This window comes from Coregonus clupeaformis, chromosome 21, assembly GCF_020615455.1.
Source record: "Coregonus clupeaformis isolate EN_2021a chromosome 21, ASM2061545v1, whole genome shotgun sequence".
NCBI classification, from domain to species: domain Eukaryota; kingdom Metazoa; phylum Chordata; class Actinopteri; order Salmoniformes; family Salmonidae; genus Coregonus; species Coregonus clupeaformis.
This window is the reverse complement of record NC_059212.1, coordinates 3,287,172-3,314,785: the sequence shown is the minus strand read 5'-3', so window position 1 is coordinate 3,314,785 and position 27,614 is coordinate 3,287,172. Positions and strand designations below refer to the sequence as shown.

The 27,614-nt window shown below is 45.4% G+C and overlaps 1 protein-coding gene across 1 annotated transcript; it reads left to right on the top strand.

The window, feature by feature from the left end:
• The first annotated feature begins 377 nt into the window (after window positions 1-377).
• On the top strand, window positions 378-16,854 carry LOC121539068 (dnaJ homolog subfamily C member 27). Its single transcript, XM_041847295.2, has 7 exons — window positions 378-786; window positions 5,135-5,217; window positions 5,490-5,559; window positions 7,056-7,220; window positions 7,298-7,420; window positions 7,504-7,664; window positions 16,589-16,854. The coding sequence occupies exons 1-7, from the start codon at window positions 700-702 to the stop codon at window positions 16,719-16,721; spliced, it is 822 nt and encodes a 273-aa protein (XP_041703229.2). The 5' UTR covers window positions 378-699; the 3' UTR covers window positions 16,722-16,854.
• Window positions 16,855-27,614: the final 10,760 nt, after the last annotated feature.

Sequence of the window (27,614 nt, the reverse complement as noted above, 5' to 3'; positions counted from 1 at the left end):
GTATGTGTCCTCCTAGATGATTTTAATGGCATTGTACTCTATCCACATGTGTGGTTCTATTGTGTTTTTAAAACGGTCAAATAAACAAAATGAACACACAAAAAATCGTTTACGTTTCAGTGTTGGAAAATCGCGAATATGCCGTCATGTCTCGTTGTTGCCATAGAAACTGCTTCCAGTTTTAAAAACTCGGATTTTACTGTTTAAAATCTATTGTAATTTTTTTTTCGTTTATATGAAGATAACTAGCTGTAGATAATATACTTTTTCTTGTTACATACAGCTGTGTTTGATTATTAAATGTATAAAAAAAAAAAACTGCATTAGAGTTTTGTTAACGCTGACTTCATAACGAATCTGCTGCCGCGAATAAGAAATTGACAGACAAAGCTGTGCAAAACAGCGGCGCTAGCAAAGAAGGCTAGCTAGCTAACCCATCAAATGTATGTTTCACTCGTCCAGAATAACTTGTCTAATATTTATTCAGATCCATAACGATGCGCAGCTTATACAATTGTAAACGAGGTTGTTTAAGATGGAGTAAATGTCTGCTAGCCAGCTAAGGCGGGGAGTACTGTACTAAGCTAACGTTAGTTGAATTCCAGCTTCACAGAACAACATCGACGACGTAAATAACAAACAAACAACAATATTTAACATAGCTAACGTTAGCTAGATAGCTAGCTAAATCGCAGCAGCATGGACACGAATGTGCAGAAGAGACGCGAGAACAAGAAATCACTGCGTGTGAAAGTGATCAGCCTTGGCAATGCCGAGGTGGGCAAGGTGAGTCAACTAACGTCAGATTTGATTTGTTTTCATAACATATTAACGTTTAGGTTAGCTATTCTGCTAGCCAGCCCTGTATCCAAACTAGCTGTTGGCAAGCTAGTATCAGGTATCAACAGTATGAATGACCCAGGGAGTAACGTTAAATGACTGCAGCCAAAGCCCATAACGTTATAATGTATCCTAAACGAGCTCTGCTGTAGCCCAAAAGCCGGCAGATGGCGATATTGAGTCGTTCCAATATCGCCAGCTGCGGAGAACCCCTCTTTATAATTCTATAGATACCACTAGGCGAGGCGTGGTTTAACGTGACCACGCCTTGAGTAGGGTACAGACCGACAGACTGAAAAACTGCTTCTATCTCAAGGCCATCAGACTGTTAAACAGCCATAACTAGCACATTAGAGGCTGCTGCCTATAGACATAGACTAGAAATCACTGGCCACTTTAAGAAATGGAACACTAGCCACTTTAATAATGTTTACATATCTTGCATTACTCATCTGTATATACTGTATTCTATACTATTCTACTGTATCTTAGTCCATGCCGCTCTGACATCGCTCGTCCATATATAAATATATATTCTTAATTCATTCCTTACTTAGATTTGTGTGTATTGGGTATATGTTGTGAAATTGTAAGATATGACTTGTTAGATATTACTGCACTGTTGGAGATAGAAGCACAAGCATTTCGCTACACCCGCTATACAATCTGCTAAACACGTGTATGTGACCAATAAAATTGGATTGATTTGATTTGACGTAGGGTACTCCCATTACTCCCATGTAGTTAACCTAACTTTCCCATTACTCCAATGTAATTAGCCTAACTTGGGCATTCCTAAGCAAACTCCTGACACTTTTTTTGTCGTTTCAATAAACGTTTTCAGCAGCGTCACGTGTCGTTATTAACATACTTGGCTGTCACCACAACAAATGATTTGCATGATACTTATTCTACCACTCTGATGTGTTACCCGACCTGCTAATAACACTGACAGTAAATCTGTCTCATTATACTGACCTGCTAACACTGACAGTAAATCTGTCTCATTATACTGACCTGCTAACACTGACAGTAAAGCTAGTAAATCTGTCTCATTATACTGACCTGCTAACACTGACAGTAAAGCTGTCTCATTATACTGACCTGCTAACACTGACAGTAAAGCTGTCTCATTATACTGACCTGCTAACACTGACAGTAAAGCTGTCTCATTATACTGACCTGCTAACACTGACAGTAAAGCTAGTAAATCTGTCTCATTATACTGACCTGCTAACACTGACAGTAAATCTGTCTCATTATACTGACCTGCTAACACTGACAGTAAATCTGTCTCATTATACTGACCTGCTAACACTGACAGTAAATCTGTCTCATTATACTGACCTGCTAACACTGACAGTAAAGCTAGTAAATCTGTCTCATTATACTGACCTGCTAACACTGACAGTAAATCTGTCTCATTATACTGACCTGCTAACACTGACAGTAAAGTTAGTAAAGCTGTCTCATTATACTGACCTGCTAACACTGACAGTAAAGTTAGTAAAGCTGTCTCATTATACTGACCTGCTAACACTGACAGTAAAGCTAGTAAATCTGTCGCATTATACTTACGTCACTGTTTGTTTACTCCTAGCTTTTTCAGCGGTTAACTAACGTATAGCTGGCTGGCTAAGTTCATCTTAAATTGAATTCACTAGTCTTAAGATATGCCGCGTAACTGTATACTTCCAGTCTTTGCCTGCCCTTGAACGGTCTAAGTATTTTGAGAAGTTCATTCTTGTTGGCTTACCTATATGTCCCTTCAACTTGCCGGATACCAGCTGGGCAGACAACCCTACCAAATGGCCCATTGTAGCCTATGGCGATATCTATACCTTCTTGGTAGAATCTCCAGGTTCACACAGGCAATACATTTAGTGAGTTAGATAGAAACAAGTGTTAGCTAGCAACTTATCGTGAATGAAGTGCTTCGAATAAACAAACGTATCGCTTAACCGGAGCCCACAGCCTTCCATCATCATCGCGTTGTAACCATGAGGTTCGTCTAAACTGGTCCTTGGACAGTTGATTAAACTTAATTTGGTGGTCTTTTCTCCTACTATTGTTCAAACATAACGGTACGCAACAGCTTTTCGGCATCTCAGTTATAAAAGCAGGGTTAGTTAGCTAACGTTAGCTAGCTGAAGAAAGTCCATTGGAATCGTCTCTTTGGCTGATAATCGTGACGTACATTCCATGCGACAGTCTATCTGTTCATGCTAACATTTTTACGTTTAGAATCAGTGTTTTTTTTTTTTTTTTTAGATATGATGTAGTTTGTTGATTTTAAGACGACATGGAAGTATGTTAAAAATGACCAACCAAGCATATCCCAAATGTTTATAGAATTATTTTTAAAAAAGAATACAGCCGTTGTCGGGTTATGAGTAGGCAATTAAACATGGGAGTAAAAAAGGGAGTACCCTACGGCTGTACCCTACTCGGGTACGTGGTCATGTTAAGCCATGCCTAAGAGGAGGTGGGTAGATAGCGTTGGATGCCAGCCGCCGATAAACACCACAGAAGAAGGGGCGGGGTCGACAACGGTAGCTAGCTAGCCGTACACCGGTAGACAGTGTCCTTCGTCCCCGCCTGTCGGGCACTGTTTCCCCGCAGTTCTGTTAACGACGATGAGGGCAGGGGTTCAGCAGGCGGCAGAGTCTACCAGATAATACTTTTATTTCCCTTCTGACCCACATTCAAAAGTGTCACAGTGTCGAGGGGGAACTGGAGCAAACGTCTCCACTGGGCAGCTGCATGTAAATGATTTAATGCAATATTCAACATAGTTTGATTTAATCAGGCTGTAATACGCAATTGATTGGTATATACAGCCTGAAACTAATGCCTGCTAAATGGTGTAAATGTTCCTTACTCTACCGGTTGTCTGTGCGGTTTGTCCACAGGAAAGTATTGTTTACCCGAGAGAGCAGATAGGTACAGTATATGGTCCAGCACCGAGGTAAAGTTAAGGCTAGTTTTATATTGGATATTCGGTCCTCTCTCGTCAATAGCTAATGAACCAATCATGCCACGACAATGAACATGGTATATTCTGAACCAGGGGAGGATGGAAAACAATCCACACTTTCAGATTTTGATGTTTTTTTGAAGATTTGAAATCCTAATAATTTTTTTTAAAATTCACACAAAAAAAAGGGGTCGATTTGTTCTCCATCCACATATTCAGAATATAACATTTTCATAGCACGTTTGGTTCAATAGCTATTGACGAGAGAAAACCGAATATCCAATATAAAACTAACTTTACCTCGGTGCACAAGGAAACATAAACAGTACCTACTGGCTCTTAAAGTTTTAATCAACATTCTGGCTTGTAAGGAACATTTACTCGATTTTGCAGGCATTCGTTTCAGGCTGTATATACCAATTAATTGTGTGTTACAGCCTGATTAATCTGACTGTATTCAACACTGATATGTCCTTCTCCACAGCCTGCTAGCCAGCTAGGGTAGCCATAACAATGTCACCTAGTAGGACCATTATTACTGTTCCAGCTGGCTGATGGGCGTTATTAGGTAGGTAACGTTAACCGTAGCACAGATCATTTTCGACCAACCTTTACTTGACGATACTTCCTCAATTTCCAAATTGGAAGACGACACGTCTTCTAAACTTCCCTGTCTAGTTGCAGGAGGTTCGTTTGAATTTAGAAAATGCTCAGTTTTTAAATAAATAAAACAAATCTGCTCCATGAAGTAATCCAACAATTTGTCCAGTCCCAAAGTGCTGCGTGTCATAATGACACCCACCTGTCTCAATGAGAGAAGATTTGAAATAGACAAGATGGCGGCGTAAACATTATTGGATTACTTCATGGAGCAAAACAATTTTTTATTTTAGTAACAGAGCATTTTATAAAGTAAGAGCATTTTCTAAGTTCAATTATTTATTTTAATAACAGAGCATTTTCTAAATTCAAACGAACCCCCTGCAACTAGACATGGAAGTTTAGAAGACGTGTTGTCTTCCAAGTCTTGAATTGAGGAAGTATCACCAAGTAAAGGTTGGTCAAAAATCCTCTGTGCTACGGTTAACGTTACCTACCTAATAACGCCCATCAGCCAGCTGGAACAGTAATAATGGTCCTACTAGGTGACATTTTGAATAGCTAGGGTAGCCAATGAATGCATTATTACCATCACCGATGAGCACCCATTCCTACACAGGCCGCTGCCGCGGAGAATGAAATCGGACTTTAGTTTGCATGTGTAATATATGCTCTATCTAACCTTAGTTCATACGCCGCATTGTTTCTTCATTGCAGAGCTGCATCATCAAGCGATACTGTGAGAAGAGGTTTGTTCCCAAGTATCTGGCCACAATAGGGATTGACTATGGTGTCACCAAGTAAGTTTACCCCAATGATGACGAGTCGATACATGTTGATATTTAAATCATTTGTAGACCAAAGATGCACAGTTCAGTTTCCCATTTGCTGTCAGATGATTTCAGATAAAGGACAGGAGACGAGTGTACTGTAGTGCAGTGGTCCTCAACCTCTTTTGACTGCTGTACTACCAAGTACATTTTGCCCTGAAGTACCCCCCTCATGTGCATTTTACCAGTAAGCCTGCCCCTGAAGTCTGTGTGACTGATTGACTGTTTGTTGTCCCCATCAGAGTCCAGGTGCGAGACAGGGAGATCAAAGTGAACATCTTTGACATGGCAGGACACCCCTTCTTCTACGAGGTCAGTACCTAAACCGTACTGCCGTGGTCACGTTGTGTCTGCGTGCTAACCTACTGGGACATCATGTTACACGTGTCGGACCAGATAAACATCTGTGCCCTCATGTCCAGACATGCATCCTGCCACCAAGAGGCCAGCCTCTATATATACACACTCACACACACACACACACACACACACACACACACACACACACACACACACACACACACACACACACACACACTGTTACTGCTGTTTCTGTACTGATGTTCTTGTGGAGCAGTTAATTTTTTTTTTCTCCAGTAAGGGGTGCTGCTGTTACACAAATCATCATTAAGTCAAACACAGTAGTGAAGAAGTGCATCTCATGTTTTATTCAATTTTAGTCTCTTTCATCTCTCTCTCTCGCTCTGTTTCTCTCTGTCTCTCTCTCTCGCTCTGTTTCTCTCTGTCTCTCTCTCTGTTTCTCTCTCTCGCTCTGTTTCTCTCTCTCTCCTCTCTCTGTCTCTCTCTCCTCTCTGTAGAGAACTTTTTGCAGTTTTAAGCCAGTTTGCCTTGCAGCTGAGAGAAAATGTTGCAGTTTTGAAGCCATTTTTCTATTGTAAAGCTAAATTCCTGCAATTCTATGCATTTCAACATGGCTAATGCTGTGTTCTTTTGCTCAAACAGAATAACAAAATGTAAACTGTTTAATTAATTGTTTGTGGAATTTTTATTTCTCCCTGACTGTCTAGCTTTTATTTTGGTGATTGTTAGTTCTCAAAGATTATATTATAAAAAAGAAAGGTCCATTATCTTTTCTATATACTTTTAAAAATGCTCAAGTGGCCCGTCCAAAGATTTCAATGGCAGAAAACCCTCTGCTATACGGACAGTCAGGGCATGGTGTTGATGTATGATGTTGGTCTCTCTCTCTGTCTCTCTCTCTTTCTGTCTCTCACTCTCTCTCTCTCTCTCTCTCTCTCTCTCTCTCTCTCTCTCTCTCTCTCTCTTTCTCTGTCTCTCTTTTTCTCTGTCTCTCTCTCTTTCTGTCTCTCTCTTTCTCTGTCTTTCTGTCTCTCTCTCTTTCTGTCTCTCTGTCTCTCACTCTTTCTGTCTCTCTCTCTCTCTCTCCTTCTCTGTCTCTCTCTCTTTCTGTCTCTCTCTCTCTCGCTCCTTCTCTTTCTCTCTCTCTCTCTCTCTCTCTCTCTCTCTCTCTCTCTCTCTCTCTCTCTCTCTCTCTCTCTCTCTCTCTCTCTCTCTCTCTCTCTCTCTGTCTCTCTCTCTCTCTCTCCTTCTCTGTCTCTCTCTCTTTCTGTCTCTCTCTCTCTCTCTCTCTCTCTCTCTCTCTCTCTCTCTCTCTCTCTCTCTCTCTCTCTCTCTCTCTCTCTCTCTCTCTCTCTCTCTCTCTCTCTCTCTCTCTCTCTCTCTCTCTCTCTCTCTCTCTCTCTCTCTCTCTCTCTCTCTCTCTCTCTCTCTCTCTCTCTCTCTCTCTCTCTCTCTGTGTCTCCCTCTGTCTCTGTCTCTCTGTGCAGGTTCGTAATGAGTTCTATAAGGACAGCCAGGGAGTGGTGTTGGTCTACGATGTTGGTCTGAGGGAGAGTTTTGATGCGCTGGACAACTGGCTGGGGGAGATGAAACAGGAGATGGGCTCCCAGGCTAACATGGAGAGCATCGTTTTTGTCGTCTGTGCTAACAAGGTATGTGTGTGTGTATGATTGTGCTTCTCTGTGTGACCAGGTTCACTGGACTTTAGCACTGTGTGTGTACGCTCCAGGTGGACCTGACTAAGCGTCGTGTGGTAGACGAGGGAGAGGGAAGGCTGTGGGCGGAGTCTAGAGGGTTCCACTACTTTGAGACGTCAGCACAGAGCGGAGAGGGCATCAGTGAGATGTTCCAGGTATGTATACACACACACACACACACACACACACCTGGTTACCTCAGAGAGATAGATTGTACTGATCCGTGTGTGTTCTCCAGGCGTTTTTCTCCTCCATAACGGACATGTGTGAGAACGGCGGGAAGCGCCCGGTGGCGGAGGTCAGTGTCGGCTTCACCAAGGAGCAGGCCGACACCATCCGACGCATACGCAACAGCAAGGACTCCTGGGATATGCTGGGGGTCAAACCTGGAGCCACACGGTAAGACAAGGGGTCAGAGGTCAAACCTGGAGCCTCAGGCCCAGTCCAGAAACAGGGGTGTCAAACCCATTCCATGTCTCTGCTGGTTTTTGTTATTTCCTTTCAATTTGTGGCAAAGTAGCTCTTTACACTCGTACCCAAATACGGGTTGAAAATGGCAGATTTGGGCACTGATAAATGCTGAAATTGGAACACAGTGGCTGTACAGTAACATGCTATACAGCTCTGGCTCTGCGCTTCACAGTGCTGTATGGGTTTTGACTGACAGCCGTTCTGAACTTGAGCACCTCACGCCCGACCCGCTAATATAGAAAATGCGCTGTAGGCTACAGGTAAGGTATTTGTTAGTCATTTTGTCTATAATTACATTTACATTTTAGTCATTTAGCAGACGCTCTTATCCAGAGCGACTTACAGTTAGTGAATACATATTTTTTTATACTGGCCCCCCGTGGGAATCGAACCCACAACCCTGGCGTTGCAAACGCCATGCTCTATCAACTGAGCTACATCCCTGCCGGCCATTCCCTCCCATACCCTGGACGACGCTGGGCCAATTGTGCGCCGCCCATGAGTCTCCCGGTCGCGGCCGGCTGCGACAGAGCCTGGATTCGAACCAGGATCTAGTGGCACAGTTAGCACTGCGATGCAGTGCCTTAGACCACTGCGCCACTCAGGAGCATTAGATACATGCAGCTTCTCTTCTGTCAATATACACTGAGTGTACAAAACATTAGGAACACCTTCCTAAAATTGAGTTGCACCCCCTTTTGCCCTCAGGACAGCCTCAATTCATCGGGGCATGGGCTCTACAAGGTGTCGAAAGCGTTCCACAGGGATGCTGGCCCATTTTGACTCCAATGCTTCCCACAGTTGGCTGGATGTCCTTTGGGTTGTGGACCATTCTTGAGGCACACGGGAAACTGTTGAACGTGAAAACCCAGCAGCGTTGCAGTTCTTGACACACTCAAACCGGTGCGCCTGGCACCTACTACCATACCCCGTTCAAAGGCATACATGTTTTTCCCCCAATGCTGGAAGGGGGGCTTGAGTGTAAAAGTTTGGGAACCCCCTACCCTAGAAGAATACATAAACCCTTGCTCACCAGAATAATGTCATAAATCGATAGAATGCTTCAATCTAGATGACATCGGTAAAGTTTTCTCTGTCATCTCTGCTTCTTTGTGGAGCAAAGACGTTTAGGGACCGGGGGAGAAAATGCATTAACTCTAGATTTTCTGTGCAAAATTTCCAAATGACATCAGTTTGACCAGTTGTAAGAAAATAGCCCAACATGTTTCTGATAAGATTTCAGTTCGGCTTGGATGCATATTTTATGTGGTTGAAATAGGCTACTATCAGCTTTTATGATGCTGATAAAGACAGCACCTCTACAGATGGTATCTAACTGTGCATTCGCATTCTCTCAAGATGCTGAAATAAATAAATCATATTATTCCACTCTTGTGTCGGGAGAATCTCCAGGTGGTGTCCGATTTTAAGTACCTTGGCATCATACTTGATTCCAACCTCTCTTTCAAAAAGCAGGTGAAAAAGGTAACTCAAATAACCAAATTCAACCTAGTTAATTTCCGATTCATACGAAATTGTTTGACTGAAAAGGCAGCGAAACTGTACTTCAATGCTATGATACTCCCCCACTTAACATACTGCTTGACTAGTTGGGCCCAAGCTTGCTGTACAACATTAAAACGCATTCAGTCTGTTTACAACAGGCTCTCAGAGTGCTAGATAGAATAGACATCATCACTGTAACATCCTCAGACGGCATGAGCTCCTGAGTTGGGAAAATCGTGTGCCATACAGTGAGGCATGTCTTGTATTCAAGATCCTAAATGGCCTGGCTCCTCCCCCTCCACATAGTATTTTAGTCAATCGGAAAACCCAAACCCATGGCAGCAGATCCACATGGTCTGCCATGAGAGATGACTGTATAGTTCCCTTAAGGAAAAGCACCTTTAGTCAATCTGCTTCCCAATGTCTGGAACAAACTGCCATCAGACACACATAACTGCACCACACATCGCACCTTCATAAAGACATGGCTAAAGGACACTCAGACTTGTGAACATAATCCCTAGCTGTGTATTGCCGCTTTCCATGTTATCTGTTGTCTGTAGCTTGTGAGGTGTGGAAACACTGTTGCTTTTATGGATTTGGTTCTGTTGCTTTTTCTGCTATTGCTCTGCCTGCTCTGTCTGTCTGCCTCCCTGCCTGCTCTGCCTGCCTGCCTGCTCTGCCTTCCTGCTCTGTCTGTCTGCCTGCTCTGCCTTCCTGCTCTGTCTGTCTGCCTGCTCTGCCTTCCTGCTCTGCCTTCCTGCTCTGCCTGCCTGCTGTGTCTGTCTGCCTGCTCTGCCTTCCTGCTCTGTCTGTATGCCTGCATGCTCTGCCTTCCTGCTCTGCCTTCATGCTCTGCCTTCCTGCTCTGCCTTCCTGCTCTGTCTGTCTGCCTGCATGCTCTGCCTTCCTGCTCTGCCTTCATGCTCTGCCTGCCTGCTCTGCCTTCCTGCTCTGTCTTCCTGCTCTGCCTTCCTGCTCTGTCTGTCTGCCTGCTCTGCCTGCCTGCTCTGCCTTCCTGCTCTGCCTTCCTGCTCTGCCTGCCTGCCTATCTGTCTGTCTTCGCTGTCTGCTCTGCCTTTCTATCTGTCTGCCTGCCTATCTGTCTGTCTGCCTGCTCAGTCTGCTCTGTCTGCTCTGTCTGTCTGCCTATCTGTCTGCCTGTATTTCTGTCTGCTCTGCCTGCTCTGTCTGCTCTGTCTGCCTGCCTATCTTTCTGCCTGCCTATCTGTCTGCCTGCTCTGCCTGTATTTCTGTCTGCTCTGCCTGGTCTGTCTGCTCTGCCTCTCTGCCTGCCATGTCTGTCTGCCTGTCTATCTGTCTGCCTGTCTATCTGCCTGTCTGTCTGTCTGTCTACCTATGTCTGTCTGTCTACCTGTGCCTGTCTGTATGTCTGCCTGTCAGTCTACCTATGTCTGTCTGTCTGTCTGTCTGTCTGTCTGTCTGTCTGTCTGTCTGTGTCTGTCTGTCTGTCTGTGCCTGTCTGTCTGTCTGTGCCTGTCTGTCTGTCTGTCTGTCTGTCTACCTGTGCCTGTCTGTCTGTCTGCCTGTCTGTCTACCTATGTCTGTCTGTCTGCCTGTCTGTGATGTGTTGCTTGTCCTATGTTGCTCTGCATGTTACTCACTGCTCATTGTTTATCTGGATTGTTATTAGAATTGTTTTTAATAACCTGCCCAGGGGCTGTGGTTGAAATGTTGATGTTGATTAGTGTGCACTGTCCCCTGTAAAAATAAACTGATCAAGTAAAGTAAATGTCAAATGCACATAAAATCAACAGTGTAATGTTTGGATCCAGTCTGGTGTCAGGTGAACTGTTGTGTGCTCATTTTTGGTCTAATAATTTCCCCATTATCTCCAAACTGTTCCTTTTCAATTGCTACCATGGTTTTGCATATGCTTTTAATATTTTATTCTCTTTTAGAAACATTTGTAGCCCTATCCATATAATTCCCAGCAGTGTAAAGGGTTAAGACCTACACAAGCAGCTGAGGTAGTTCCTTTACTAATCAGTGACCTTCATTCATAATAATAATAATAATATGCCATTTAGCAGACGCTTTTATCCAAAGCGACTTACAGTCATGCGTGCATACATTTTTTTTTTTGGTGTATGGTGGTCATCAATCAGGTCCAAGAGAGGAGTGAAACCCAGCAGATACTCGACCCTCCGTGGAATGAGTTTGACCCCTGTGCCCTGGACACTGGTGTTAATAGCTCCACACTGCCCTCCGATTGACTGGGTTGGATTACCTCAATGCCTTGTCTAAATCACACTCAGAATGACACAATGCCTTGTCCAATCACACTCAGAATGACACAATGCCTTGTCCAATCACACTCAGAATGACACAATGCCTTGTCCAATCACACTCAGATAAGTGTCTAGAGTCCAGAGGCTGGCCCAATGTCAGGGCCACAGGCTGAAGCAAGGGTTTAAGAACATATATTTGCCCGTTTATTATTTTCTAAATTCTTCAAACTCTGTCAAGATGTTGGGCATCATGGCTGGACAGCAATTTAAGTCTTGCCATAGATTTTCAAGCAGATTTAAGTCAAAACGTTAACTTGGCCACTCAGGAACATTCACTGTCTTCTTGGTAAGCAACTCCAGTGTAGATTTGGCCTTGTGTTGTAGGTTATTGTCCTGCTGAAAGGTGAATTCCTCTCCCAGTCTCTGGTGTACAGCAGACTGAAGTAGGTTTTCCTCCAGGATTTTTGCCTCTGCTTAGCATCCATCCCGTTTCTTTTTTTTCTCCTGAAGAAGTCCCCAGTATTTGCTGTTGTCAAGCATACCCATGCCATGATGCAGCCACCACCATGCTTAAACAGGAGGAGGCAGTTACTCAGTATATAGGGAACAGGGTGCCATTCTCTGGTCTAAAGTAGTGCACTACAGTATATAGTGATGTGTTGTGTTGTGTTGGATTTGCCCCAAGCATAAGGCTTTGCATTTAGGCTGCAACTTTTTTTTTGCAGTATTACTTTAGTGCCTTGTTGCATACAAGATGCATGTTTTGAAATAATTTGTATTCTGTATATTTGTGTTCTTTTCACTCAGTCATTTTGGTCATTGTTGTGGAGTCACTACAATGTGGCAGGTAGCTTAGTGGGTAAGAGCGTTGTGCCAGTAACCGAAAGGTCGCTGGTTCTAATCCCCGAGCCGACTAGGTGAAAAATCTGTCGATGTGCCCTTATAATAATATAATAATAATATGCCATTTAGCAGACGCTTTTATCCAAAGCGACTTAGTCATGTGTGCATACATTTTTACGTATGGGTGGTCCCGGGGATCGAACCCACTACCCTGGCGTTACAAGCGCCATGCTCTACCAATTGAGCTACAGAGGACCACAAAGGGTGCTTACCACCCTTAAGCAAGGCACTTAACCTTAATTGCTCCTGTAAGTCGCTCTGGATAAGAGCGTCTGCTAAATGACTAAAATGTAAAATGTAAAATGTAATATTATAAGGAAAGATCATCTCTTCTTAACCCCTTCCATCTATTACTGTAAATAGACCCTGTTACCATGTCACCATGCATTCCCACTCAAACAGCCCACTCATACACAGGTTCATATTGGCAAAAGCTCAAACAGCCCACTCATACACAGGTTCATATTGGCAAAAGAAGGGAGTAACTGTCTCTCTTTCTTTCTTTCTCTATCTCCATCTTTCTCTTTCTCTCTCTATTTCTCTCTCCTCTCTCTCAATTCAATTCAATTCAATTCACAGGGGCTTTATTGTCATGGGAAACGTGTTTACATTGCCAAAGCAAGTGAAATAAACAAAAAACAAAAGTGAGAATACACAAAACAACAACAACAACATAAAACATATTAGAATTTAACAGTAAACATTGCACTCAAAAAGGTTTAAAAAAGATAGACTAGTGTTATATTATCAGCTATGTACAAATAGTTGTGGTTGTGCCCTTTTCTCATGGCAACAGGTCACAAATCTTGCTGCTGTGATTTCACACTGCAGTATTGCGCCTACAGATATGGGAGTTTATCAATGTTTGATTTGTTTTCAAATTCTTTGGGGGGTCTCTGTGATCTGTGGGAAATGTGTCTCTCTAATGTGGTCATACATTTGGCAGGAGGTTAGAAAGTGCAGCTCAGTTTCCACCTCATTTTGTGTGCAGTGGGCACATAGCCTGCCATCTCTTGAGAGCCAGGTCTGACTATGGCAGCCTTTCTCAATAGCAAGGCTATGCTCACTGAGTCTGTACACAGTCAAAGCTTTCCTTACGTTTGGGTCGATCACAGTGGTCAGGTATTCTGCCATTGTGTACTGTTTGTTTAGGGCCAGATAGCATTCCAGTTTGCAGTTTTTTGGTTGATTCTTTCCAGTGTGTCAAATAGTTATATTTTTGCTTTCTCATGATTTGGTTGGGTGTAATTGTGTTGTTGTCCTGGGGCTCTGTGGGGTCTGTTTGTGTTTGTGAACAGAGCCCCAGAACCAGCTGGCTGAGGGGACTCTTCTCTAGGTTCATCTCTCTGTAGGTGAGGGCTTTGTGGGGGAATGTGTGAGCATCACTTCTGTTTAGGTGGTTGTAGAGTTTTAAAAGCTCTCTTCTAGATTTTGTGCTCTAGGGCAACGGTGTCGAGATATAATTTGTATTTGTTGGAACACCAGTTTTTGGAACACCATTATTTTTGTCTTACTAAGATTCACTGGCAGGGCCCAGGTCTGACAGAATCTGTGCAGAAGATCTAGGTGCTGTTGTATGCCCTCCTTGGTTGGGGACAGAAGCACCAGATAATATGCAAACAGTAGATATTTGACTTTAGATTCTAGTAGGGTGAGGCCGGGTGCTGCAGACTATTAGATTGTAGATTTTAGATTCTTCAAAGTAGCCACCCTTTGCCTTGATGACAGCTTTGCACACTCTTGGCATTCTCTCAACCAGCTTAACCTGGAATGCTTTTCCAACAGTCTTGAAGGAATTCCCACATATGCTGAGCACTTGATGGCTGCTTTTCCTTCACTCTGCAGTCCAACTCATCCCAAACCATCTCAATTGGGTTGAGGTCGGGTGATTCTGGAGGCCAGGTCATCTGATGCAGCACTCCATCACTCTCCTTCTTGGTCAAATAGCCCTTACACAGCCTGGACGTGTATTGGGTCATTGTCCTATTGAAAAACAAATGATAGTCCCACTAAGCGCAAACCAGATGGGATGGTGTATCGCTGTGGTAGCCATGCTGGTTAAGTGTGCCTTGAATTCTAAATAAATCACAGACAGTGTCACCAGCAAAGCACCATCACACCTCCTCCTCCATGCTTCACGGTGGGAACCACACATGCAGAGATCATCCGTTCACCTACTCTGCGTCTCACAAAGACACGAAGGTTGGAATCAAAAATCTCAAATTTGGACTCATCAGACCAAAGGACAGATTTCCACCGGTCTAATGTCCATTGCTTGTGTTTCTTGGCGCAAGCAAGTCTCTTCTTATTATTGGTGTCCTTTAGTAGTGGTTTCTTTGCAGCAATTCGACCATGGAGGCCTGATTCACGCAGTCTCCTCTGAACAGTTGATGTTGAGATGTGTATGTTACTTGAACTCTGTGAAGCATTTATTTAGGCTGCAATTTCTGAGGCTGGTAACTCTAATGAACTTATCCTCTGCAGCAGAGGTAACTCTGGGTCTTCCATTCCTGTGGCAGTCCTCATGAGAGCCAGTTTCATCATAGCGCTTGATGGTTTTTGCGACTGCACTTGAAGAAACTTTCAAAGTTCGTGAAATGTTCCGTATTGACTGACCTTCATGTCTTAAAGTAATGATGGACTGTCGTTTTTCTTTGCTTATTTGAGCTGTTCTTGCCATAATATGGACTTGGTCTTTTACCAAATAGGGCTATCTTCTGTATACCACCCCTCCCTTGTCACAACACAACTGATTGACTCAAACGCAATAAGAAGGAAAGAAATTCCACAAATTAACTTTTAACAAGGCACACCTGTTAATTGAAAGCTGGTTGAGATAATGCCAAGAGTGTGCCGAGCTGTCATCAAGGCAAAGGGTGGCTACTTTGAAGAATCTCAAATCTCAAATATATTTTGATTTGTTTAACACTTGTTTGATTACTACATGAGTCCATATGTGTTTTTTCATAATTTTGTTGTCTTCACTATTATTCTACAATGTAGAAAATAATAAAAATAAAGAAAAACCCTGGAATTAGTAGGTGTGTCCAAACTTTTGACTGGTACTGTATATATTGAAGAGGGTGGGACTCAAGCTGCATCCATGTCTCACCCCACGGCCCTGAGGAAAGAAATATGTGTGCTTATTGCCAATTTTAACTACATATTTGTTATTTGTGTACATTGATTTCATAATGTCATATCTTTTTCCCCCATCACCGCTTTCCATCAATTTGTATAGCGGAACCTCATGCCAAATTTAGTCAAAATCTTTTTTGTTTGTCAATTAGGGTGTGCAGGGTGTATACGTGGTCTGTCGTATGGTATTTTGGGAAGAAGCCAATTTGACATTTGTTCAGGACTTTGTTTTCACTGAGGAAATGTTGGAGTCTGCAGTTGATTGTACTGCAGAGGATTTCTCTGAGATTGCTGTTAATGTAGATTCCACTGTAATTATTGGGGTCAAAGTTGTCTCCACTTTTGTGGATTGGGGTGGTCAGTCCTTGGTTCCAAATATTGGGGAAGATGCCAGAGCTGAGGATGATTTTAATGAGTTTAAGTATAGCCAATTGGAATTTGTTTTATCATTCCATTTAGGATACCATCAACACCACAGGCCTTTTTGGGTTGGAGGGTTTGTAATTTGTCCTGTAGTTCATTCAATGTAATTGGAAAATCCAGTGGGTTCTGGTAATCTTCAATAGCTGATTCTAAGATTTGTAATTGATAATATATATGTTTATGCTGTTTGTTCTTTTTTATAGAGCTGAAAAGATTTGAGAAGTGGCTTATCCATACATTTCCATTTTGGATAGGGAACTCTTCGTGTTGTTGTTGGTTTAGTGTGTTCCAATTTTCCCAGAAGTGATTTAAGTCTATGGATTCTTCAATTACATTGAGCTGTTTCTGACATGCTGTTCCTTCTTTTTTCTTAGTGTATTTCTGTACTGTTTTAGTGTTTCACCATAGTGAAGGCGTATCTCTCTTAAACTGACCTCTCACTAAGTTAATCACTATCTTCCCTGATATATTGGGCGGATTGGGGGTTTGGATTAAGCGAGGGGATTAGGAGACAGTGGGAAATCTCATTAGAGTCCGTCCACCTGACAATCAACTCTCACACACACACACAAAGCAGCTTCAACGGCGCCCTCCTCTTGGTCTAACTTTTGTTCCTGTTTGTGTTTCCAGGGAGGAGGTTAACAAGGCGTACAGGAAGCTGGCAGTGCTGCTGCATCCGGATAAGTGCGTTGCCCCGGGCAGTGAGGACGCTTTCAAGGCCGTGGTGAACGCTCGCACCTCCCTGCTCAAGAACATCAAGTAGTCGCCAGCTAGGGACTTCAGTCATCAGCTCACCCTGACCCCTAACCCCTAACCCCTCGCCATGATGCCTCCTTTAATACCACCCCCTTCAGAACATCATCAGCCTCTCTACCCTCTCCCAACCCCCAAAACTAACCCCCCCGCTCTCCATCCCTCCCACCCCAACCCCCCTCCTCTTCCACCAGATGCCATGACATTTTGCTACAACAGAGTTTTATGAAGTCACTACTGATGATGTGCCACAGCAACTCAGTCTCTCTGTACGGAAGACTATCAATGCTTTACACTGTAGTCTTTCACACACTGGAGAGATAAGTCACTGGAAGACTGGGTGTGTCATTAGCTTGGTCCTAACCAGATGTGTTTGCTCTGGTCCAGAGTCTTCAAGAGGCTTGTTGACCTCTCCAGTTTTAAGGAAGGCTCAGCATCAGCAAGTCGTACGTAACGCCCTGGACAAGAGCTATAGGTGTGTAAACATTAATGGTAGGTTGTCATAAGGGGTGGTTGTCATAAGGGGTGGTTGTCAGAAGGGGTGGTTGTCAGAAGGGGTGGTTGTCAGAAGGGGTGGTTGTCAGAAGGGGTGGTTGTCAGAAGGGGTGGTTGTCATAAGGGGTGGTTGTCAGAAGGGGTGGTTGTCAGAAGGGGTGGTTGTCAGAAGGGGTGGTTGTCAGAAGGGGTGGTTGTCAGAAGGGGTGGTTGTCAGAAGGGGTGGTTGTCAGAAGGGGTGGTTGTCAGAAGGGGTGGTTGTCATAAGGGGTGGTTGTCAGAAGGGGTGGTTGTCAGAAGGGGTGGTTGTCAGAATGTGGGTAATGTTTCTGGGCTGATGCATGTGATCTGAGCAATGCAACATGGCTAATGTCCAAATCTAATGATCTTACTGGGGGACTCTGACCTTCTCTGACTCTCTGGACAAGCTGGTCACCTAGACATAAACTAGTACATACTTGTATTCATACTTAAGCCAGTGTCATACATCCCTATACACTATCTTACTGTCCATACTACACTACAGCCCCTACTTTGCCCTCTGGACATGCTTACCCCCGCCAGCCCCATACAGTAGCCCTCAGTGTACATACATACAGTGGGGGAAAAAAGTATTTAGTCAGCCACCAATTGTGCAAGTTCTCCCACTTAAAAAGATGAGAGAGGCCTGTAATTTTCATCATAGGTACACGTCAACTATGACAGACAAAATGAGATTTTTTTTTCTCCAGAAAATCACATTGTAGGATTTTTAATGAATTTATTTGCAAATTATGGTGGAAAATAAGTATTTGGTCAATAACAAAAGTTTCTCAATACTTTGTTATATACCCTTTGTTGGCAATGACACAGGTCAAACGTTTTCTGTAAGTCTTCACAAGGTTTTCACACACTGTTGCTGGTATTTTGGCCCATTCCTCCATGCAGATCTCCTCTAGAGCAGTGATGTTTTGGGGCTGTCGCTGGGCAACATGGACTTTCAACTCCCTCCAAAGATTTTCTATGGGGTTGAGATCTGGAGACTGGCTAGGCCACTCCAGACCCTTGAAATGCTTCTTACGAAGCCACTCCTTCGTTGCCCGGGCGGTGTGTTTGGGATCATTGTCATGCTGAAAGACCCAGCCACGTTTCATCTTCAATGCCCTTGCTGATGGAAGGAGGTTTTCACTCAAAATCTCACGATACATGGCCCCATTCATTCTTTCCTTTACACGGATCAGTCGTCCTGGTCCCTTTGCAGAAAAGCAGCCCCAAAGCATGATGTTTCCACCCCCATGCTTCACAGTAGGTATGGTGTTCTTTGGATGCAACTCAGCATTCTTTGTCCTCCAAACAAGACGAGTTGAGTTTTTACCAAAAAGTTATATTTTGGTTTCATCTGACCATATGACATTCTCCCAATCCTCTTCTGGATCATCCAAATGCACTCTAGCAAACTTCAGACGGGCATGTACTGGCTTAAGCAGGGGGACACGTCTCGCACTGCAGGATTTGAGTCCCTGGCGGCGTAGTCTGTTACTGATGGTAGGCTTTGTTACTTTGGTCCCAACTCTCTGCAGGTCATTCACTAGGTCCCCCCGTGTGGTTCTGGGATTTTTGCTCACCGTTCTTGTGATCATTTTGACCCCACGGGGTGAGATCTTCCGTGGAGCCCCAGATCGAGGGAGATTATCAGTGGTCTTGTATGTCTTCCATTTCCTAATAATTGCTCCCACAGTTGATTTCTTCAAACCAAGCTGCTTACCTATTGCAGATTCAGTCTTCCCAGCCTGGTGCAGGTCTACAATTTTGTTTCTGGTGTCCTTTGACAGCTCTTTGGTCTTGGCCATAGTGGAGTTTGGAGTGTGACTGAGTGTTGACCTGTTGTGTACAGGTGTCTTTTATACTGATAACAAGTTCAAACAGGTGACATTAATACAGGTAACGAGTGGAGGACAGAGGAGCCTCTTAAATAAGAAGTTACAGGTCTGTGAGAGCCAGTAATCTTTCTTGTTTGTAGGTGACCAAATACTTATTTTCCACCATAATTTGCAAATAAATTCATAAAAAATCCTACAACGTGATTTTCTGGAGATTTTTTTTTCTCAATTTGTCTGTTATAGTTGACGTGTACCTATGATGAAAATTACAGGCCTCTCTCATCTTTTTAAGTGGGAGAACTTGCACAATTGGTGGCTGACTAAATACTTTTTTTCCCCACTGTATAGCAGATGCACTGAGGGGTATGATAACTAACTGAGAGATGGGGAAACTACAGCATACTAACCTCTAAGCAAGTGTCATCTTGGCTTTAGAGGGTCCTACGTATATATCCACCATCATCCACCACAGAACCCCAGTTCCCACTACTGTCCACTACAGAACCCCAGTTCTCACTACTGTCCACTACAGAACCCCAGTTCCCACTACTGTCCACTACAGAACCCCAGTTCCCACTACTGTCCACTACAGAACCCCAGTTCTCACTACTGTCCACCACAGAACCCCAGTTCCCACTACTGTCCACTACAGAACCCCAGTTCCCACTACTGTCCACTACAGAACCCCAGTTCCCACTACTGTCCACTACAGAACCCCAGTTCTCACTACAGTGTTATTACTTTACCATTGGGCCAATTGACTGACATGTTTAACAAGGTACACCTAAGACACCAGAAGATATAATCTGATTTAGTAGTGAGCACTTTCTTTAAACACGGAGCGAGATGTGACATGTATATGAAATCCATACTATTTATATGCTACACCAAACCAAGCCCGTTTGCCAAATCCTACTAGTTATAGACAGTTTGTTATACCAGTCGGGATCATCAGTCACACTGGAAGATACAACTGTCACATTACTCATCCACTGAAATGTTTCCTATATATTCTCATATTCATGTATTGTTTTAGATGATGATAACATGTTATTCCAATGAATATCATTACACCGCCTTCAAACAAGTACTGAAATGTCCGCCTGGTGACTTCATAGCTTACAGAGCACCTGAGTGGTGGATAGAGCTGTGACATCAGCAGTACCAACCTTAACAGTGGTGTTTACATGAAGAAGATAGACGAGGTTATGGTCATAGAAATACAATCTATAGAAGGGTCTTAAGAGCCTCTAATCCTATTGACTTGAATGGGGAAGCCTGTTCTATAAATTATATTTCTATGGTTATGAGAACCTGGAACAGGTTACCAGTATGTGACAAAGCATAATAAATTACTTAACCTGCTAATTTTTTATTTTTTTGGAAAGATAGACTTGAAAATGGCATGGGATAATTTACTCAACAGCCTGTATCAAAGTTTAACTTTAAAAAGAAGAAGAAGAAGATTTAAGAGCTTGTAAAAGTGAGCAGGTTAATTTAGTGAATGTGTTTTGCGATACATCCCTTTGGGTATTTTGTGTAGACACACAAGACCGAATGAAAGCGTTCTATTCGTTTTTAGTTTTTTTTTAAAGGCAGAGGTGTTTGTTTACTGTTCCCATTGTGCCAAGTGACTTGACATGTTAAGGTACAACTAAAACACAAATCAGAAGATATCATCTGATTTTAATCCAAGTAGCGAGAACTCTACAGTTAAAGACATGCTCCGGTACTTTGGCGACTAAGAAAGTGTTTTTTTAAATCTCCCGCTTTGGGCTGGATGTGTCAATGTGTAGTTCATACATGCATAATCTATGAGCAGAATTACTGTCTTGCCTCAATTAGACACAAAATTCCTAGTTTGAAAGCGACTGTTTTCTGGATGCTGTGCTGGGTCATTTTCCCTACATTCCCCCCCACGTGGGCCAGCCCCCTAGCAATTCAAGTTCTAGGCGATGAACTTCAGCCCCTCGCATTTGAGTGACCTCTAGCAAGAGGCCTGTCCAGCGTTATCCAATGAGGTTGCAGGGCAGGCAGAGAGAGTGGACACAGCAGAGAGAGAGAGAGTGCAATGACGTATCTGCACATATGTGACGTGGTGTGCCATTTTTGGGGACCACTTTTGGCTCTTAAGTGCTAATTTCAGAACTACTGGCTAAAACGTATACGAAAGTACCGGAGAATCTCTTTAAACACGGAGACAGATGTTGCATGTATATGAAATCCATACTATTTATATTTTTATATCAACACCAGAAGAGTGAACATATGTATGACTATAGACCTGTGGAACGTGTATGTAGTATGTATTGAACTATGATCATTTTCTCCCTTTTCATCATATATTGTATGTATGTGAATATTTATGGTGATGTTTTCTAATTGATAAGAGGATATTTATTGGGCTGAATTGTTCTTGTGAAGCATGTTTTGAACCAGACAGAGCAGAGCACAGTGACAACAGAGTGGTCATTAGAGTGGTAGCTAGTGGTATTAGCTTCGATACGGTATATCATCTTGATTAAGTCTGTTAGAGTGTGTGTGTGTGTGTGTGTGTGTGTGTGAGCGTTCGAATAACGGGGTTATGATGTGTTAGCTTTGATGCTTTAGTAAGTGTGAAGCTGTGCCTGGGGGGGTAATGCCTTGTCTCCAACGGTATGACTGGCTGGGTTGACTGTCAATTTGGGATTAAAGGTCGCACTCATTACACGACAGTCTGCAGCCCACCCCCCCACCCCCGCAAAACAACACACACACACACACACACACACACACACACACACACACACACACACACACACACACACACACACACACACACACACACACACACACTCTCTGTCTGTTTGTGTCTCTCTCTCTCTCTCAGAAAGAGGTGAGTGTGTGTGTGTATAGTGACAATGTGTTTTACACTCCAGGCATGGCTGTGTTGGGTGGGTCTTTGGTGTGTGTATGTGTGTGTGTGTGTGTGTGTGTGTGTGTGTGTGTGTGTGTGTGTGTGTGTTGTGCGTGCTTGTTTGTTTGTCATGAGAGTGAGACACCATGATGCTGATAATGACTCCCGGGGTTTCCCTTCCCTTTTGTCTCTCCACTGGGTTGATAATAGGTTCTGCATGTTGCTATTGTGTCTGTTTTGTTTTGGTATAATAAACAGAAAAAAACACTGCTTGGTCCATGCTCTCTGATTTTACATTTACGTCATTTAGCAGACGCTCTTATCCAGAGCGACTTACAAATTGGTGCATTCAACTTATGATAGCCAGTGGGACAACCACTTTTTTTTTTTTTTTTTTTAATGGGGTGGGGTAGAAGGATTACTTTTATACTATTCCAGGTATTCTTTAAAGAGGTAGGGTTTCAAATGTCTCCGGAAGGTGGTCAGTGACTCCGCTGTCCTGGCGTCGTGGGGGAGCTTATTCCACCATTGGGGTGACAGAGCAGCGAACAGTTTTGACTGGGCTGAGCGGGAACTGTGCTTCCGTAGAGGTAGGGGGGCTAGCAGGCCAGAGGTGGATGAACGTAGTTCCCTCGTTTGGGTATAGGGTCTGATCAGAGCCTGAAGGTACGGAGGTGCCGTTCCCCTCACAGCTCCGTAGGCAAGCACCGTGGTTTTGTAGCAGATGCGAGCTTCAACTGGAAGCCAGTGGAGTGTGCGGAGGAGCGGGGTGACATGAGAGAACTTGGGAAGGTTGAACACCACACGGGCTGCAGCGTTCTGGATAAGTTGTAGGGGTTTAATGGCACAGGCAGGGAGCCCAGCCAACAGCGAGTTGCAGTAATCCAGACGGGAGATGACAAGTGCCTGGATTAGGACCTGTGCCGCTTTCTGTGTAAGGTAGGTTCATACTCTGCGAATGTGTAGAGCATGAACCTGCAGGATCGGGTGTTGTCCAGGGTCACGGCAAGGTTCTTTGCACTCTGGGAGGAGGACACAATGGAGTTGTCAACCGTGATGGCGAGATCATGGAGCGGGTAGTCCTTCCCCGGGAGGAAGAGCAGCTCCGTCTTGCCGAGGTTCAGCTTGAGGTGGTGGTCCGACATCCACACTGATATGTCTGCCAGACATGCAGAGATGCGAATCGCCACCTGGTTATCAGAAGGGGGAAAGTAGAAAATTGATTGTGTGTTGTCTGCGTAGCAATGATAGGAGAGACCATGTGAGGATATGACAGAGCCAAGTGACTTGGTGTATAGAGAAAATAGGAGAGGGCCTAGAACTGAGCCCTGGGGGACACCAGTGGTGAGAGCACGTGGTGCGGAGACAGATTCTCGCCACGCCACCTGGTAGGAGCGACCTGTCAGGTAGGACGCAATCCAAGAGTGAGCAGCGCCGGAGATGCCCAATTCGGAGAGGGTGGAGAGGAGGATCTGATGGTTCACAGTATCAAAGGCAGCAGATAGGTCTAGAAGGATAAGAGCAGAGCAGAGAGAGTTAGCTTTAGCAGTGCAGAGAGCCTCCGTGACACAGAGAAGAGCAGTCTCAGTTGAATGACCAGTCTTGAAACCTGACTGGTTTGGATCAAGAAGGTCATTCTGAGAGAGATAGCAGGAGAGTTGGCTAGAGACGGCACGCTCAAGAGTTTTGGAGAGAAAAGAAAGAAGGGATACTGGTCTGTAGTTGTTGACATTGGAGGGATCGAGTGTAGGTTTTTTGAGAAGGGGTGCAACTCTCGCTCTCTTGAAGACAGAAGGGACATAGCCAGCGGTCAAGGATGAGTTGATGAGCGAGGTGAGGTAAGGGAGAAGGTCTCCGGAAATGGTCTGGAGAAGAGAGGAGGGGATAGGGTCAAGCGGGCAGGTTGTTGGGCGGCCGGCCGTAACAAAATATGGAAAGGGTTTAGGGGTCTGAATACTTTCCGAAGGCACTGTACACACAAAATGTCTAGGTCAAATAGGGGAGAGGTGTTCTGTCGTGAGGTGTTGCTTTATCTGTTTTTGGAAACCAGGTTTGCTGTTCACTTGATCAATCTGAGATGGAATGCTCTTCCGTGCAATCATGGCTCTTTATAATACTGTACACTTTCTTGAATTTGTTCTGGATTTGGGGACTGTGAAATGACCCCTGTTGGCATGTCTGGTGGGGTAAGTGTGCGCGTCAGAGCTGTGTGTGTTGACTATGCAAACAATTTGGAATTTTTAACACAATGTTCCTTATAAAAAGTGTGGTGTCAACAAAGCAGAGGATCTCTTTATTACGGACAGTAATAGTGAGCCTCCTTGAGCCTCCATGTTGACTGGGAGTGTGGGTAAAGGGTGGTCGGTATAGGGGGTCACCACACAGTCACCACCCAAACACACAGTCACCATGCAGTGGAGAGTCCAAACCAGGTCTCCACTATGCACATTCCCCCCGAATATGCCGACTAGGCTCAACTACCACCCCATCGACAGGGGGATTGTGTAATAAATCTCCAGGTAGGCGCAGCACTGCCCAGGAGTCACGTGTATCCTCTGTCTCAGGAGGAGACGGCGGCTATGGAAACATATGTCTCCGAATCTCTGGGTCAGGGATACATTCGGCCTTCCACTTCACTTGCCTCCTCGAGTTTCTTTTTTTGTGAAGAAGGATGGAGGTTTATGCCCATTGCATTGACTATCAAGGTCTAAATCAGATCACTGTGAAGTACAGTTACCCACTGCCTCTCATAGCCAGTGTGACAGAGTCATTGCACGGGGCGTGCTTCTTCACCAAATTGGATCTCAGGAGCGCTTACAACCTGGTGCGTATCCGGGAGGGGGATGAGTGGAAGACGGCATTTAGTACCACCTCTGGGCACTATGAGTACCTCGTCATGCCGTACGGATTGATGAATGCTCCATCAGTCTTCCAATCCTTCGTAGACAAGATTTTCAGGGACCTGCACGGGCAGGGTGTAGTGGTGTATATAGATGACATTCTAATATACTCCGCTACACGCGCTGAGCATGTGTCCCTGGTGCGCAAGGTGCTTGGTCGACTGTTGGAGCATGACCTGTACGTCAAGGCTGAGAAATGTCTGTTCTTCCAACAGTCCGTCTCCTTCTTCGGGTACCGCCTGTCTGCGTCAGGGGTGGAGATGGAGAATGACCGCATTTCAGTCGTGCGTAATTTGCAGACTCCAACCACGGTAAAGGAGGTGCAGCAGTTCTTAGGGTTTGCCAACTACTACCGGAGGTTTATCCGGAGCTTTGGTCAGGTAGCGGCTCCCATTACCTCCTTGCTGAAGGGGGGACCGGTGCGACTGCAGTGGTCAGCTGGGGCGGACAGGGCTTTTGGTCACCTGAAGGCTCTGTTTACCTCGGCTCCCGTGCTGGCTCATCCTGATCTCTCCTTGGTATTCATAGTAGAGGTGGACGCGTCCGAGGCTGGGATAGGAGCTGTGCTGTCTCAGCGCTCAGGTACGCCACCAAAGCTCCGCCCCTGTGCTTTCTTTTCGAAGAAGCTGAGCCCGGCAGAGCGAAACTATGATGTGGGGGACCGGGAGCTGTTAGCTGTTGTCAGGGCTCTGAAGGCGTGGAGGCATTGTCTTGAGGGGGCTAAACACCCTTTCCTCATTTGGACTGACCACCGCAATCTGGAGTACATCCGGGCGGCGAGGAGACTGAACCCTCGCCAGGCAAGGTGGGCCATGTTTTTCACTCGTTTTGTTTTCACCCTATCCTACAGACCAGGTTCCCAGAACGCTAAGGCAGACGCACTGTCCCGGATGTATGACTCAGAGGAGCGGTCCACGGATCCCACTCCCATACTTCCGGCTTCTTGCCTGGTGGCACCGGTGGTATTGGAGGTTGACGCGGACATCGAGCGGGCGTTACGTATGGAGCCCACTCCCACCCAGTGTCCAGTTGGGCGTCTGTACGTTCCGTTTGATGTCCGCGATCGATTGATCTGTTGGGCTCACACGTCACCCTCCTCTGGTCATCCTGGCATCGGTCGGACAGTGCACTGTCTTAGTGGGAAGTACTGGTGGCCCACTTTAGCTAAGGACGTGAGGGTTTATGTTTCCTCCTGCTCGGTGTGCGCCCAGTGCAAGGTACCTAGACGCTTGCCCAGAGGGAAATTACAACCCCTACCCGTTCCACAACGGCCGTGGTCACACCTATCGGTGGACTTTGTGACGGATCTTCCTCCGTCACAAGGTAACACCACGATCCTGGTCGTTGTGGATCGGTTTTCTAAGTCCTGCCATCTCCTTCCTTTGCCCGGTCTCCCTACAGACTGCGGAGGCTCTGTTTACCCACGTCTTCCGGCACTACGGGGTGCCTGAGGGTATAGTGTCTGATTGGGGTCCCCAGTTCACATCGAGGGTCTGGAGGGCGTTCATGGAACATCTGGGGGTCTCGGTCAGCCTGACCTCAGGTTTTCACCCCGAGAGTAAAGGGCAGGTGGAGAGAGTTAACCAGGATGTGGGTAGGTTTCTGCGGTCCTATTGCCAGGACCGGCGGGGGGAGTGGGCAGTTTTCATCCCTTGGGCAGAGATGGCCCAAACCTCCCTCCGCCACTCCTCCACTAACCTGTCTCCATTCCAGTGTGTACTAGGTTATCAACCGGTTCTGGCACCATGGCATCAGAGCCAGATCGAGGCACCTGCGGTGGATGAATGGTTTCGGCGCTCGGAGGAGACCTGGGACGCTGCCCATGTGCGCCTGCAACAGGCCATCGGGCGGCAGAAGGCGAACGCCGACCGCCACCGCAGTGAGGCCCCGGTATATGCACCGGGGGACTGGGTCTGGCTCTCGACCCGAAACCTGCCCCTTTGCCTGCCCTGCCGGAAGCTGGGTCCGCGGTTTGTGGGGCCATTTAAAGTCCTGAGGAGACTGAACGAGATATGTTATAGGTTACAGCTCCCCCCTGATTACCGGATTAACCCCTCGTTCCATGTGTCTCTCCTCAGGCCGGTGGTAGCAGGTCCGCTCCAGCAGTCTGAGGTGCGGGAGGTTCCTCCGCCCCCTCTGGACATCGAGGGGGCCCTGGCGTATACTGTGCGAGCCATCATGGACTCAAGGCGTTGGGCGAGGGGCCTTCAGTACCTCGTGGAGTGGGAGGGGTATGGTCCGGAAGAGAGATGCTGGGTGCCAGTGGAGGTCATCCTGGACCCTTCCTTACTGCAGGAATTTCACCATCTCCACCCGGATCGTCCAGCGCCTCGTCCTCCGGGTCATCCCCGAGGCCGGTGTCGGCATGCAGCTGGAGCCGCGCGTCAAGGGGGGGGTACTGTCACGACTTCCGCCGAAGTTGGTGCCGCTCCTTGTGCGGGCGGCTATCGGCGGTCGTCGTCACCGGCTTTCTAGCTGCCACCGATCTACGTTTCTGTGTTCCATTTGTTTTGTCTTGTTTGTACACACCTGGCTCCCATTGCATTATGATTATTTCCCTATTTAATCCTCTGGTTCCCACATGGTTTTCTGCGTGTTTGTTTGTTGTGTTGTGTCATACACTTTTGTGAGCTGGTGTGTATTCCCTGCATGGAAATTAGTGTTTGTTTTTTCCAAGTAAAGTATGTCGTTTACTCAGTTCTGTGTCCTGCGCCTGACTCCGTCCTACCGCTGCACATTTGACACCTGACAGT